At 46.0% G+C, this 16,691-nt stretch overlaps 1 protein-coding gene across 10 annotated transcripts in view; it reads left to right on the top strand.

Annotated features, from left to right (window-relative positions):
- Window positions 1-16,691, top strand: part of WWOX (WW domain containing oxidoreductase) — a 944,020-nt gene that overhangs the window by 369,275 nt on the left and 558,054 nt on the right. Inside the window, exon 9 of one of the 10 annotated variants that reach the window (XM_047710168.1) lies at window positions 4,175-4,283. The exons of the other annotated variants lie outside the window; for them this stretch is intronic. Within the exon in view, the coding sequence (XP_047566124.1) occupies window positions 4,175-4,255 (81 nt within the window). The 3' untranslated portion in view covers window positions 4,256-4,283. Of the gene's footprint in view, window positions 1-4,174; window positions 4,284-16,691 lie in introns of those variants that run through there. 10 annotated transcript variants of the gene reach the window in all.

Raw genomic sequence — 16,691 nt, 5'->3', positions numbered from 1 at the left:
ATTGCTCTCGCTGATGCCTACCTAGAAAGCACTCTTATTCAAGGTGCTAATTAGAGTATTTTGTTGCCAGTAAAAACAAGAGTCAGATTTCATGATTGATTCATGATCATTTTAAAATTAATGCTGCTATTATCATACAAAGTAGTGGTAAGTGGAGGTAAGAGAGTTTTTGCTTTGGGATACTAAGTCAACATTACAGTAAACATACCGCAAACCCATTTATCTCAGGCTTAATGCTTTGTTGTTTCTTCTAAGCACTTCTTTGGTGCCTTTGGGCTTTTTAACATTCTTTGGCAGTTGTAATTTATTAATTGATTTTTAAATTTGGCTTGTGAAAATGAACTTTAGTTAGTGGTTTGAGGAAAATGGAAAGGCCTGCCGGTGTTTCAGTGGCCGGTTCTCCGCGTTCAGCGTTAGGGAGCAGGAGAAGCCCGACGCCCCGGGGACGGGATGGAGGCTGCGACTCCCAGCATACTTCTGTCATGGGCATGGAGTCAGCTGCTCAGGAAGGGCCTTTCCATTATCTGAGTTCTAATAAAAGTCAGTGACACTGGGGCGCCTGGGTGGCTCAGTGGGTTAAAGCCTCTGCCTTCAGCTCGGGTCATGGTCCCAGGGTTCTGGGATCGAGCCCCGCATAGGGCTCTCTGCTGAGCGGGGAGCCTGCTTCCCCCTCTCTCTTTCTCTGCCTACTTGTGATCTCTGTCAAATAAATAAATAAAATCTTTAAAAAAAAAAAAAGTCAGTGACACAAAGTGGCCCCTCTTCGAACACGCGCTAACATAGCCTCATAGAGGAGAGTGCTCCTATTAGACTATGTGGCTGGGGTTTTAGGTATATTTTGGTTTGGTTTTATATAATGTTTGCTTGGTTTTTCTTGTTGTCGTTTGACTTTTGTTGTTGTTGCTGTGTTACAGCAGTGTGCTGACATCTTCCCAGAACGGTTTTAAGTATATACTGTAAAATACTTGGGATCATAAAGGCCATCAGTTATTCTTAAATATAGTTCTGTGACCCCAGGGCATATGTCGAAGCAAAACCAACATGAGATGCTAATGCAGCTTTAGGAATCTCACTCTCTTAAGAGTTTTGGGGCTGTTCCCATGTTGTTATCTGAATTTCTTCCCCCTGTGAGATTCAGCCTGATGAGCTCCACGTCCTGCTGCTGAAACAGATAGAGATAATCATCATTTTAATAGTGTTGAATGCTTATAATATGCTAGTAGCTGTGCTAACCATTTTGGAGCACACTATCTCATTTAACCTGCACACCTCTTCTAGGTAGGTGATGCTCAGTTTGGCAGGTAGGGAAACAGGCCCAGAGAAATGTCACTCACAATCCACTTTTGGAACTGCAGTTCCAAGCCAGCGCGCAGTCTTAATCCCCTCACAATTAATGGTCCCCATTTCATTAACGCTGATTGCATTTCAATTTGGCGTGGTTCTTTGGAGTTGTTTATATCTTATGAGTCTTGGCATATGTTTGGTGGAGAAACTTCCTAGATTCTCACAATGCTGTTAGCCAGAAATTAGGCAAAGTAAAACAAAGATCTCAATTTGGCTTCCCAGCCTAAATGTAAACTTGGACATTCAGCAATTCCGGGAATTTGCCTTGAGGGACAGCAAAAGCCAGGACAGCATTATCACTCTGCAAGATGGATAATTTCATGGGTGTTTTCATTTTGTTTTTCTTTATGATGAGAAGGAAGGGAGGGAAGCCCTTTAGCAGACCTCCCTTAGGTCACGATGGTTCCATCGTTTAAATTCTGCAGCCTGTTTGTTTAAAACAATTGTACAATAAAAATGTGATTATTAATATTACTGTCTTATCTGATACATCATTATCTTACCCCGAGAATTATTGTTTCTCTTTTGCTACCAGTTCTTTGAATTTTTTCCCAAATGGATGAAGTTGGATAATCAGAGACAAATTGCTTAAGCCTGCCAATTAAAGTAACTTTGTCAGTCTCTTATTGTGCAGACCTCTCTGCTCTGATTAACTCTCCTGGAAAAATCAACTAATGGATTTCAGTTTAGATTTCCACAAATAGGTAGGTGTTGCTTTGGACAAAATTACCAGCAGAATATATGTGAATGTTTAGTAGCTGATTGCAAAAGGACATTGTATAGCTCTTCAGATCCCTGATGTTACTGCTGTGCATTTTTGTGTTTTCAAAACATTGTCTTTTCTGCAAGCAAACGAAGCCTGATGGAAATAATGTATTGATGTATCAGCCGCTCAGTCCCCACATCAACCGTGGAAAGAACATTTTACAGAAGTTACCCCAGATAACAGTAGACCAGATCTGTGTTAGTGGTCAGTCAAGGAGTGCTAGAATTTTTCTGTGACTAAACCTATCCAGAGAAGTTTCTTAAGGTTATTTAGTTGGAGAAGAAAGTGTTGTGAAGTGTGGTGCCCAGCACAGTATTATAAATGGTGGGTGTACACAGTAAACATTGAAGATATGCTTGCAAATGCGACCAAGTGAATACATGCTGATCAAAAGATTACTTAAAAGTACAGAGAGTATCAGTCAGAATCCTCGCCCACCCACCCCCCTTTCCTTGGACTCTGGCAGTGTCTGTTAAACTTGGATGTAAATCAGGGTCATAGTCCTGTAGAGGGGCTTGTTAGAGATGCAGATTTCTCCATTCTACTCGGGATCTTTTGAGTCAGAATCTCTGGGGTTGGGACTTAGCAGGCTACTTTTCCAGATCTCACCAGGTGATTCTGAGGCCTTGCTGAGTTTGGGAGGAACTGCTCTCTGAAATAAAACTTGGAAAAACCAGAGGTATTCCATGTAGACGGCTCCAGGAAGAAATGGCTGGGCATTCAGTACAAGTGCATATCCCGGCTCGGCCTGTTTCATTTTCTTGAGAGGGTATTCATTGTCTCTCTCTTCATCTGGTTGCCGCGCTCGTGAGCCCTGCCCGCGACAGATCATCCTCACCAGCTGTTCTTGGCAGGGCTTTAAAGTTTTTTTTTTTTAATTTTTATTTATTTATTTGTCAGAGCGAGCGAGCACAGGCAGTCAGAGCGGCAGGCAGAGGCAGAGGGAGAAGCAGGCTCCCCGCCGAGCAAGGAGCCCGATGCGGGACTCGATCCCAGGACGCCGGGATCATGACCCGAGCCGAAGGCAGCCGCTTAACCCACTGAGCCACCCAGGCGTCCCCTTGCCAGGGGTTTTAACTTCAGGTCCCTGCTCTCCGACTTTGATCAGATACTTGCTTTACTCAACAGAGAAGCCACCCGTTCCTTTTTGTATCCTCAAATTTATCTTCAGAACAGACACATCACCAGGATGCAGAAGCCCGGAGCCACATGGTTTGGACTCAGAACTGGTTGTCATTATTCCGGCTACGCTGCATGGAGAACGAGCCGGGCGAGGGAGTCATGTCAGGGCCGCCTTTTCTCTGGCAGCCTGTTGGCTTCTTGGGGTTGATGAGCACACGTTCCTGGGCTGTGGGTGAGGCTGTTCTAGACCAGGTGACCCTAGTGACTGGGAGCTGGAAGCCAGTGACCCAGCATTTGGCCCTCACCCTCTTTTGGAAGAGGGCTCTGTCCTCATCATGCACATTGGTAACTGGGATTCCAAATGAATCAGTAGCCCAGCAATTGCATTTTCTTACAGATTTTCCAAGGTGAGCTTGAGTGTTTGAAAGAGTTCTGGTGGGAGAGACTGCAAGGTGTAATAATGAGTCCTTCTGAATGACAGAACTGCGGTTCTTCTACTGCTTGGAAGTTGTCCTCTGTCCGTATTTTCCTCAGACCTAACGCCACCTCATCCTTGGGTCTCAGCTTACACGTTATTCCTCCAGAAAGTCTTCCCTGGTCTTGGAGGACTAAGTTGGGTGCTTATCCTGAATGTTCCTGCAGAAGTTTCTAAATCCCCATTGCTCTTAGCACGTCTGATCATCATGTTTTCTACATGTCTGTCTTCTCCAGGAGCCCATGAGAGGAGGTGTGCTTTGGACTCCCAGTCTAAGGTCAAATACAAAATAATAACCCTGTAAGTGTTTGCCAAAATTAAGAAGTGAATGCCGAAGAGAGTTCTTAGAAAGATGGATGTAAGCCAGTGTTATAATTCAAGTCATACTGGGAAAAATTAATATTAGAATCATTGAATCCCTGAGTCAGAAAGAAATTTAGAATTATCTGGCTATTTTTTATCTGCAGTGTGGATATCCTAGAGGTACTGGCTGTTTACTGTTGGCAAGAGGGTTCTTCTCTCTGAGACTCCTCCAGTATCGAAAATGAAAAATCCTCAGGAGTAAGTCAACCACTCAGAACAAATGGGCTCGCACAGCACCTGGCACAATCTAGGTGCTCAATAAAGGCTAGCTGGTCTTTCTTATTGTAAACCTGGCTTGTTTTTTTAAAATCCTGACAGCTTGTTGACACAGCTAACTGAAAGCCATCAAGAGACTCACGGTGAAAGGCAATGATTCTAATTCTCAGGAAATCCAATTTTGACGTAGATGTCCAACAACATCTAATTTCCACCATTAAAAAAAAAAAAAAACCCACAATTTTGAAAATGAGGGTTTTGGCATGACTGGACTCAAGGGTGGAAGAGCACATGACCAAAGGCCCCCCCGCCCAAAAAGGCATCCTGGAACCTTAGGAGGAAGTGCAACCACTTCCACTACATGGACCCCGGTTATCTCTACCCTTTGGTCTACATAGTAATTAACTCAGGTGTGCCTGGGTAGCTCAGTTGGTTAAGCGTCCCACTCTTGATCTGGGCTTAGGTCATGATCTCAGGGTCACGAGTTCGAGCCCCGTGTCAAGCCCCTACTCTGCAGTGAATCTGCATGATATTCTCTCTCTCCATTTCCCTCTGCCCCTTCTCCTTCTCACATACTCTCTAAATAAATAAATAAATAAATAAATAAATAAATAAAATCTAAAAGATAAACAATGATTATCTCAAAATCATGTGTTTGGGAGAATGCCCTACAATGGTGTTTTATGCTGTGACCGTAGACAGACACTCGCAGGTTCCTGTCGACTAGGAGAAGTTGCAAAGCTCATTTACATCTCATTCCCTCTCTGCCTGCATTGAGAGCTTGTCCCCGGGCAGAGGCTGCCGACGACAGGGTCTGCTCAGGGAGATAACATCACCTGCTAATTCTGCCTTTGCCGTCCGGGTCTGGGTGATCAGTGTTGGGGACCACGTCTGGACCAGGTTCCCCATGGCCCCTTCCTGAGTCCGAGAGATGGATGATACAGGGAATCACTACCTGCTCTATCTTTCTTCGTCTCCTTCTACAGCTCCAACTGCTCACTTGTATTGTTCAGAAGCTAACTGTAGGACTCCATCTGTCTCCAAAGAGGAGTCAGGACGGAAATGCAGTGCGCAAAGTGTGCAGGGGCTCTTTCGTGCTTACCTGCCCTCACCGCGTCTCGAAACCCAGAGCGTGAGGACGCCTTAACAGGCCCTCAGAAATGAGACTTCATTTGGGTCTGATGCCACAGACGTTTGAATCACTTTTGCAGAGAAGGCCTACCCTGTTGGCATCTGCTGATTGTTGTTCAGTAAAGAAGGTTTGAAGTCATCTCTTCTGCCCTGAAATTGTTAAGCACATGGACTCCATTACAGAGCCTTCGGCAGTTCTGACCTGCTGGTTCCTTCGGGAACCATGGCAGCGAGAGAACCAGATCAGGCAGGGGCCGGAGAGAGTCCATCTGTACCGCTTTCCAGTGATGTGACCTTGAGCAAGGAGTTCAGGCTTTCTAGGACTCCGTTTCCTTGGAGGTGGGGCTGATCCGGAGAGCGGGTCGGACAGTCCTGCAGGGAGCGGGACTCGCACGCTGCCAGGTGAACGCTCAGCATCCAGAGGGTGTTAGCGCTCCGTCCCCCGTGATGGCGGCTGTGGCAGTGGGAACCCCCGAGAAGTCGCTCCAAGTTTAGAGCTAGCGCTTACCAAGTGCCTACCACCGTGCCTCGTATACACGAAGCACCCATTAATGCTGGCTAGCATTATCATCATGAAGTTTTAAACACAGACTACGTGACCTAAAATGTTGTTTTTAGAGAACGTTTTCTCCCAGGGTATATGCCTGCACTTGGAAATGTCATTGGGTATAATTTGCACCACTCTCCCTTCTAACCCATCTAAATTACGTTTCTAGTGTACATGTCTTATCTGCCGTGGAACTGTGTGTTTTGCCCAGTGGTTGATTTCAGCCAGATGAGTTCATGATGACTGAATCCTTCCAGAGCAAGGGTTGTCCATTCCAAGGGATGGAGGCTGTCCCCACGGGCCCATGTTGCTGGCTGGTCGTGGAGGTCGTGGCCTTTTGTCATGTGAAGAATTGGCCTCCCAGCTGACCTTCGAATGCAGCTTTGCCCACTGGGCCGTGGGAGCACGGCCTGCTTCAGGCTTGCTCTGTTTCTCTTCCCTTCCAGGAGCGTCCCGCTAGCAATACACATAGCAGTGCAGACAGCGGTGGCCAACAGCACCCTTCGAGCTTTCTTAGTGCGACCCCTGCCAGGCCAGCATTGTGCCTGCCTCATCTGCTGCAGCATGGCTCCCGAGGTCCATAACCAGGATGGGGAGGGGAGAAGAGAGGAAGGTGATGACAGATGATGAGGGAACGGAGGTGACTTGCCTCTAGCTCATGTGGATTATTTTTTCCCTGAATTTCCATGTCTACATAGTCTGGCCAGAGTGCTCAGTGTAACAACAGGAGCCTTTTATTGACCATTTGCTATGTACTGCGTCCAGGCCAGGTCTTTTAAATATCAGTGCCTATACCCATCCTCGCTCCCTTCCTTCTCTCCTTCCCTCCACTCGTCCAGCCTTCTGGCATTCCATCCAACTGTCTGTCCATCCCTGCATTTGAAGTGTGTCTATGTATCCATCTATTAGCTAACTTAATCCTTAATTTCCAAACACCCTGATGATGAACGATGTACTTCTCCAGGAGGCTGGATAAAGGTTTAGAGGCTGTAACTGACCTAGGATGCGGCCGGCTTTCTCACAGACTGTAGGTGCTGAGCCCACGACTGCCGGACCTGCTGCCTTTCAGCTCCGCACACTAGAGTGGCTGTTTTCACCCTCCTCGTCTCCCTCGTGTGACCCACCTGTTTTTTGGCTGACGGCAAAACAGGTCACTTGCAACTGGGAAAAAACATGCACCTTAAAACCCATACTCGTATACAAGCCAGGGCGGGGAGTTGAGTTATGCTGCGGTTACAGCTGTTTGGGAACTGGGATTGGAATCTGGGTCCCCATCGCCACCATGCATGAGGGGGCGAGGGGCACTCCAAGATGGAGCAGGGGTGAGGCTGCATTCAGGCACAGCCAGTTTCCTGTGAGTTTGGAGGGAGGGTGAGAGTCCTCTGCCATGGGGGCAGCGCTCCAAAATGGAAAGTGCTTGGCCTCAGCCTTCTGAGAAAGGTTGTGCCAGACATGGGTCAGGGCTTTCTTTCCCATTACAACAGCCCCGCTATCTCTCAGGAGCCTGCTGACAATCAGTAAATGAAATTCACCTTTCCCCCAGTTCCTGAAAACTGAGAGATGAGGGTTGACTTACAGGGCACATCATGAACACCGTCTTATTGGAACCTGGAATCTCGAGCTGTACAGATGGGGCCCATTATTTTATTTCGGAGAACGAATTTAAGTTTGGCAGTTACCTGGAAGAAAATTAAGTTGCTGATTGCAAGCCCAATTCTCTGGTCTTCTGAAGAAGATAGATTGTAATCTTTAATTAATCTATCACTCACCCACACAGACACGCACACACAAAGGCGGGCGTGGGGTTGGGGGACCGTTCCTGTCGCATCTGTTTCGGTCAGCAGGGGCTGTGCTGGGGATCCTGGATGGCAACATTGGGGCGCTGCTCCCCCGGCATGCAGCGTGTTTGCTTGTGCTTAGTGTTTGATAGTCCCAGCGAGTCTTAACCCGGAGTGCAGTGTGCACGTGGAGTGTGTGCGCTGTGGCCACCGGCTGGCCCATGGTAATGAAGATGAAGTGACTCCGAGGGTGACCTTTCCTTGCCTTTGTCTGGAGCCAGCCCTTCTCTTTAACTGAACACCTTTCCAGCGCGCACGTTCTGAACTCTTGAACCGCTCATTCCCTTCCCCGAGCTTACTACTCCAGCCGCAGTTTATCATCATATGCCTCCAAAGACTGTGTTTCCTGCGTTTGACGTCAAGATAGAATTTTTCATAACCCTTTACTAGTCATAAATTTGATTGTTAAGGGACTGGGTTAATCTTATTTCTAATACCGGCGTCTGATTCTGAAACCCTGATTTAGGAGCGTTTTTCTTTCTGCTCCCCTCCTCAAACACAGGGCGGAAAAGTATAAAATATATCACCTGATATTGGAGGATTGTTTATTTCTGTTCATTTTGTCCTGAATAGTACCTGAGAGATGCATTTGAAAACTTATCTTGTTTATATGTTTCTTCTGTTGCAATTTCTTCCATTACCTGGAATAGTCGCTTTGGACAGTCCGGGAAGCTGTGCCCTTTCACAGCTGGGGGGCGAATGGGGAAAGGAGCCCTGGTGAGGAGGCAATTAGGGGACCACAGAAGCATCTTGAGACAGGAACGATCATTTTGTGTTGTGAGACGTTTAAGGCTCTGGTACCGCTCCTGACTCACGTCCCCCTTTATCACTTAGCCACATCCTCTTGCAACAGTTCCACAGCTTTTCCTGGAGCTTCTCCATGCGCGACATAGGGCACATAGTAGGTGCTCTGTAAATACGTGCTGAACTGAACGGTGGCATTCAGGTTTGTCATTAGGCGCACAGACACGATCTCTGTAGCTCTGTGACGCAGTGACTCATTCCTGAGCCTCGGTGAGCATTGTTCTGTGCCTGAGGGTTTTTTGTGAGGATTAATTGAAATACCTGGTAAAAATACCCAGTGCTCTGCCTCTCTGCATGGCATGTGGTTGGGCACACTTGTCACAGAACCTATTGTAGTTCTAGAAAGAAAACTTAGAGCATTATTTAGGGAGAGGAGTTACAGTGGAATTTTAAAGAGTGTATTTCTCTTCCATTAAGCAATTTTGCATTGATGAGAATTGAGCACAGAATAAATGCAAAATATTTAGTTAATTCTTGTTGGCAGAAGTAGGACTTCAGGACCGAAGACGTTATATTTCAGGGTGCACACAGGTGCATTATTTTAAATTTCTAAACTCTCCTCCATGGGGGGACAGATCCGCACATGTGATGTCTGTACAAATTGTACTGGCACTGGCTCCCTGGGAAATGAAATCTCTGCACTTCCTCCAAAGCGTGTTTTCCCCCTAAAGAGAGGCAGCTGGTAATTACTAATGCTAATGTCGGGGTGAAGTGCCATAGATAATCTAACACAGGCGATGGCCCCCTGAGCATTTATTCTTGATGCTGGAATGTGTTCGTTTCCTTTATCTTGCTATTAATGCTTCTCTATTGAGCAGTTTGCTCTCGCTTCATAGATAGGATCAGATCCAATATAAATTTATAACAGCACACTACATTTAAACACGGGGAATTTCCTAGTTCCCAGTGTTTGTGGCTCCCACTTACAGCATACTGTGTGCATGGACGCGTGTGCATGTGCACACACACACACACACACACACGCACACACTTTTGCTGCAACCCGCACACAAATCTCAGAAGTAGAATCAACAGTCCTGCTTTCTTTTTTCCACCAACACAGTTTCTCTGGCTTCTGCTCTGTGGTCACTGTCTGAGGGAGTGTTGCATTCATCCATTTAGGTACAGTAAGGGAAAAAGGGAAAAAAGCAGTAATCACAGAATCCTGTGCGGGATTCACGTCCTGTGGCAAAGAGCAACAGCAAAAACAGAATCTCGAACCCAAGGGTTTTTAAGACACCAGTAATTAAGGGTGCTTGTTTATTCCTGATGCCCAGTCTGGGTTCTGGGCTCTGGTTCCAAACATCACGGTCGTGTTGCTTGGACCCGGGTTCTCCCACATAGGTGTGGCGTGCGGTAGTCAGATGTGCTTGCCGCTGGTCAGTACCTCAGTCCGTGCTCATGGGTATCAATGGTGTTCATGAGATCCTCTGATTTGGGGTAAAAGAAGGAAATAAGTGGCTTTGGTTTTGACCCACAAACAAGACTGTTCACCGTCTGCACGGCTGGAATGTGTCTGTGTCCACAGGGAATGGAGTGTCTCCGTCCGCATTTGTGGAGTGTGGCTACACTCTGGACTTCCGACTGTTCTCCCCTTCCTGCAATGAGTTTCTGTGAGCTCCTCGGAGCTCCTACTTACTTTATTGAGAGGAGATCTGTGTGAGAATCATGTCCCCCACTAACACATAGTTGCTTACGGCGGGCTGAGTTAGGGGTAGTGATGAGTAGATACATTTAATTTAGACTTCCAGAGGCCTTTGAAAATGTGCAGAGAACTCTAAATATTTTGAGAACTTTAAGCGTGAAAAGCAGTTTACAAAACTGCACGTGCTGTATGTGTCTACTTTATTACACGCACACATGCATGGGCACACACTCAGAAGACTCGGAAAGAAACACATCGAGTTACCCGCCGTGGGCCCGGCTTGGTAGGTGGAATCCAGTTATTCATGGGGAAGGTAATGAACTTTGTCAAACAGCTGTGGATTCAGATTCTGCCTCCACCACTAACTGGCTGAGAGATGGGACGTGGCATAAGTACGTTTGCACGGGTACAGCTCGAGGTCCTGATGGGTAAAGTGACAAATGTGAGCGGCCTTGCCTCCCCATAACGTGAGTGGGTTCAGTACAGATCTAGGAGCTCAGAAAAGGCACAGTGTCTTACTTCTTACCATTTCTGCTTTTTCCATCCCTTCTTCTCTGATTTCTTTTGTGAAGAGAAATGGGTTGCTTTTGTAGTGTGACAAACAAAAAGTAGTTAAAGGTTTTTTGTTTGTTTTGTTTTGTTTCAAAGAATTGGCCAAGGACTGGTAGGACTATTTTCATGGACTGGGCTCTTGCTTAGGGCCTCTCTGCGCAGAGGATAGAAAATGCATGAATTAGGCAGACCCCAGCTATCCACCTGGATTTAATTTTCATGATTTTTCTCAGGGGATGCTTCCCAGGGAGAACTCCCACATTTCCTTTGGCACCAAACCTTTCAGGATGTGAAATGGCCGCTAGCAGGAATCCCCTAGGCCCGTGCCCCTCAGGCCGGCCTGCAATGATCGCGCCTAGGCGACCAGCCACGATGATGTGTTGGTGCCGTCTTCCACCATGTGGGTCTGTGTAAGGAGGGTGCTCCCGACTTTGTATGAGGTGAAGGACTTTGTGTTCCTCAAGTTGGAAAACATACACTATCATGTCAAGTCTAAAATTAGAAGAAAAAGAGGGACTCTCCGAAGATGGCAGCATGGACGTTGCTGGAACTTTCAGTACTCTTGTTTCCTGGCTTGGCCTTGAGTATGGTCCCAGGTTGCCTGCCAGGTAGGGCTGGAAGCAAACCACAGTGCCGGCGGTGGTCAGGGAATAGACTGCGTGGTCTGAGGCAGGCTCAGAGGTGAATGCTTTCCCCGGAGTTGAACTTCACGAAGTGCCTGCTTCACAGGACCCCGGGCAAGGCCTTGGATGCTCCAGAGAGCAAAGTTCCAGTTAACTGTGATTTTATAAAAGACACGGAAATGCATTTCGAATAGACAGTTCTTACGTAAGCCCCCTAAACTGACATAACCCTGAACCATAATTCAGTGATGGCATTTCTACAAGAAGCAAAGATAATATAAGCTCTAAGGGCTTTCATTTTCTGTTTTTCTTTCTTAATACAGGGAAAATGGAGATGGGACTCTGTATTAGAACCCAGATGAAGGCCCTGGGAGTCATCACTGTCTGATCCCTGAGGACATTAGCGCAATCTTTTTCTGTAGCCAGAACCAATAGTGGAATGATAGGAAGATAGTAGAAGCAAAATAGTAAGAAAAAAAAAATATTCCCTGCTATGAAAGTGTGAGTTCTGTGTGTGTAGAATGGAGGTGTGAAGGGGGAACGAGGCTGTTTAACACAGAGCCCATTGTGATTTCTTCCTCACACAGTGTGCTTGGTGTGGTTGTAGAGTTCTTGTACACATGGCCACTCAGGGACCCAGGTAGATGTTGTCTCCAGTATCTCACAGATCCACCGTCTGGCACATGTGGCCTTCTCGTTCACAGTTGGAGTCAGTCTTGATAGCAACTATGTGCTTCAGTTTGGAATGTCACATGTCACTTCCAGCCAACTGCCTATTTGTCAGAACTAATCACATGACTTTGTGGTGGGAGGGAATGTATCATCTCCCCATGGGCCTGGAAGGAGAGGAAAAAAGATGTGTGTGCACACTCTTAATTAAGTCTTTACCAAAATGATGCTCGTTTCACCTACAAAGAAAAGAAGTAAGGACTATACTGTTGGTTGATACCATAGAACTTGGAAACAGAGCAAAAGACAGGCTTCCTGAAGGAAATGCTGCCATATGCAGGGAATGGTGAGCTTAAGAAACTCATACTTCAGAAGCGTATGTGAAAACCACTTTTGAATAAAAGCAAGGTAAGTAGATCAGTGATGAGTTTATGGTGGGATGATTGTGTGTTCCTGATCTCTGTAGGTGGGTACAAGGAGGAAGAACAAGTCCCCCCAACAAAGGATTTCTTGATGCCACAGATGGGAACTGGGGTTAGTTGCTCAGTGGGGTCTGGCTTGGTGTAACTTTTCGTTGGTCTTACACATTGCAAGTTCTCCTTGTTGTAAAGCAGTATTTGAACCTGGAATTCACAGACTTTCAGCAGAAGAACCAGAGTTAAAGTGTCTTAAAGACATGCTGTGGACATAGCCAGTGTTGAAGTCAAATGAGAGCATCAGACATCTTACATGGCGGAAATGCCACTGTTCCAGCCAGTGCTTGGTTCACCTGCATAGAACAGAAAACCCAAAATATTATTGGCTTGAACACATACAGGCTTATCTTTCCACATAAAAGAAGTCCATGGCTAAGTAGCAGTCCAGGACTGACTTGATGGTTCTATGAAGTCGTTGAACACTCCTCTTATTTTTCTGTTCCACAATTCTCAGACATTTGGCTTCTTTGCCCAGAATTTCACCTCTTGATTCAAGATAGCTCCTGGAACATCTTCTGTTGAGTTCTTTTGAGTTCTGACCCACAAAAAGCAGAAGTAAGAGGGAGGCAGAAGGAGGGATGTACTTTCCAGCTGGGTCAGCTCCCTCAAAGGAGTTTCCTAGAAGTGCCACTCAATACTTACTGACATCCCATTGGCCAGGCCTGAGTCACATGGCTACCTCTAGCTGCGAGCGAGGCTGGGGATACAGATGTTTTGTTTTGTCTACCTGAGGGCATCAGTCCACTGTGTCATGAGCCTCCTGATACTAAGGAAAAGGGAGAAATGAGTATGTTCCATCTCTGCCGCTATGCCTCTCACGGGAATCTGCTTGCTACCCATGCTGAGAGTTGCTACCCACTTGGCTGCCTGGTCCCTTTGAAAATGAGCCTCTCCCACCCCTATCACAAAATATCCCCAGATATGTACCCACAGAGAGAGTTTAAAGTTAGGGGAAGTTTATCTTTGGTATCTCTGTATAGATATCAAAGACTTTGTATAACTTTCTTCTACATTTTGGATTCCTCCCAGGAATCTAATTGTGCACTTTCTAAGTTCTGTGCCATTGTGCTTACCAGGCTCATGCTTCTGACAGTATCCTATGCTCCCAATTTGCCATTCTTCTCTCTCTCTCTCTTTTTTTTTTTTTTTTTTTTTTTTTGCTCTGCCCCTCTGATCTGATCTCAGATAAGAATACAATCAAATGCAACCAACTTACACTAGGTGCCCATTCCTGATACTACTCACATGGGCATTTTCTATTTAGGGAGTATTTGGGGTGCCTGGGTGGCTCAGTCAGTTAAGTGTCTAACTTTTGGTTTTAGCTCGAGTCGTGATCTCACGGGTTGTGAGATGGAGCTTTGCACTGGGCTCTGTGCTCAGTGCAGATTCTGCTTGAGATTCTCTCTCTCCCTCTGCCCCCCCTTCATGCTCACATGTGTGCGTGTACGCGCACGCTCTCTCTCTCTCCTTCTAAAGTAACTAAATAAATCTTTAAGAAAAAGAAAGTGAGTATTCTGTGTAATCTGAGGTATTAGGTCTAATGGTGGGGAATATTTTCTAACATTGGAGGAAAGATGGAGTCTTGTTAAGAAAGGGAGCTTTTGGCTATGGATAACAGAAAACGTCATTAAAAGTAGCTTGAATAGCAATGACAGCAGAATATATTATCTTGTGTCAGAAGAAGTCTAGAGCTCACACAGTTTCATATCTGGTTAATGCAAAGGCTTAAAAATATCTCACCTAGATGAGCTCTTTCTGCTCTGCTTTCCCCAGCACATTGGTGTATTCTCTGTGGCAGGCGCACCTCACAGTCACAAAACAGTTGCCAGCTCCCAGCGGTCACTTTCCGATAATAATGAGCAGAGACAGTAAGAGATAAGAATGTGTCTATCTCGTTGATGCTTTAAAGAGTAAAGAGCACCTTCCTAGACACCCCTGCCAACAGAATCTCTTTCATGAGACACTGGCCAGATTGGCATTGCATACCTTTCTGTGTCTCAGCAAAGGAAACGAGATCACCACCACTGTCTCCCACAAATCAGAAATTCTTTTTCGGGCCGGGGTGGCAGGGACTGAAGTTTGTCATCAAGGATGTAGGGAGCAGGCAGCCAACAGTGCCTGCCTGGGCTCCTCTGTGGCGCCCATACTGGTGACCAGTTCCCTGTGTGTGAATTCCCCATTAGAATGGCCCTCCTTTCCATCATTAACTCCGAGGGTCATTGCTTGGTTGTTGGTCATTGACTCTTCCCACCCGGTACCTTCAACAGAGGCCTGGATCCTGTCATGGAAGCTTTTCAGTGGTTGCCAAATCCTGTTCTTAGTATTAGACTGAACATACCAAATCCTGAAAGATGTGGAATAGAAAAATCTGGGGCCAAGGGCAGTTCCCAATATTAAATCCTTGGTGATAATACAGGCTTCAAACCTGTAAGGCTGAGACCTTACCTTCTGTGCTCCTTGGGTTGTAGAAAGAGCATCCATCCTCAAAACAGGAACCTGTCAGATGCCTTGGATGTACTGACAATACATTGATGAGAACTGAATACCCATAAATTGCACAGTCCCCAGGGCCCCGGTGGGTTCCCGTCTCAGTGCTTATGGTTCAGAAACCCTGTTTATTTGTATCAAGGACAGTTGATACTTTAATCATCAATAAACTAACGTTCCAGCAGCCTGCCATAAATTTCTTGTCAAAGCAGAGATTCTTATTAGAGCACTGTGATGAAGGATAATCCCCACCTAGACTTAACATTCGTCACTTTCAAAGCCTCCAGTTGTAGGGCTTGGAGGTTATGCACTGACATGTTACTAACGTAAGCAAGACAAGTTGCTGAGCAGAGTCCTGCATTTCTTACTTTCAGAATACCCGGAGTTAAGTGACTTGTGTGTTTTGACCAATATCTAGTACCAGCTCTTTTCACTGAGTGAAAAATTGAGTGTTGACAGCAAATATTTTGGGAAGGAAACAGAAAACAGATACTAGTATTCTTCCTGGTTATAATTGCTGAACAGTGGACATCTCTCAATGACTGCTAATGTTTATTATTTTAATTATTCATAATAAAACCTGACTTCTTAATAATAATACAATCATACGGTTTATTGAGAGCACCATAGTGAGCACTTTGCATCCCATATCTGATGGAATTTTCCAGCAGCCTTATCGAGTAGACATCATGTCTGTTTTACTAATTAACGACTGCTCATTTGCCGATGAGGAAGCCGTGGCTGACTGGATTAAGTCACTGCCACAGTGGCAGGGCTGTATTTGAGCCAGAACTCTGAGCCGTTTTCTAGCTCACTGCAATGAGCAGTGGGTTCAATTGAGAGTACTAAAAAGGAGATTATTTTTAGAATAAGACAACTAACTAAATGTGAATTAATTTTCCATTCTCATATTAAAGATTCTCTTCCTAAGCAGAGATGTGGAATAGAAAAACCTGGGGCCAAGGGCAGTTCCCAATATTAAATCCTTGGTGATAATACAGGCTACAAACCTTCAAACCACATTAGCAGCATGTGCTAGTTCCCTGAGGCAGCTGAGTCTTAGCTCCCTAGGACTACAGTGGGTGGTTTGCTCAGGTGGTGACTTCCTTCCCACCAGCAGCATTCTGGCCAGGGTCGGGGGCAGCTTGCCAGAGTCAGAAGTTTTACGGGAGATCTGTTTGACCAAGCGGTGGTCCAGGTTCCCACTCAGGGGTGCTGTGTTGCTTCCAAGCGCTTCTTCCAGGAATCGGTTACTGGTAGGACCACCATGGTATTCTGTGCATGAGGTGTCTTCAGATTGTTTCCATTAATCCATTCATAAATAAGTTCAACAGTCTCATTTCCCCCAATACAGGGGAGAGTGAGAGAAGCCAGCGACGCCTCGTGGCCATGGTCAGCCGTGGAGCAGCTTTGGAGCCCCCACTGTGGAACAGGCTCTGTATTCGTTTTCTGAGGCTGCCGAAACAGAACACCACAGACTGGATGGTTTCAGATTAGGAACTTACTTCCTCACTGTATATTGGAGGGAAGCTGGAAGTCCAAGATCAAGGTGGTGGCAGAGTTGGTTTTTCCTGAAGCCTCCTTCCTTAGTGTGCAGATGGCTGCCTTCTCGCTGTGTCTTCACATGGTGATC

This window comes from Lutra lutra, chromosome 17 (assembly GCF_902655055.1).
Source record: "Lutra lutra chromosome 17, mLutLut1.2, whole genome shotgun sequence".
NCBI classification, from domain to species: domain Eukaryota; kingdom Metazoa; phylum Chordata; class Mammalia; order Carnivora; family Mustelidae; genus Lutra; species Lutra lutra.
This window is presented reverse-complemented; position numbering and strand designations above follow the sequence as displayed.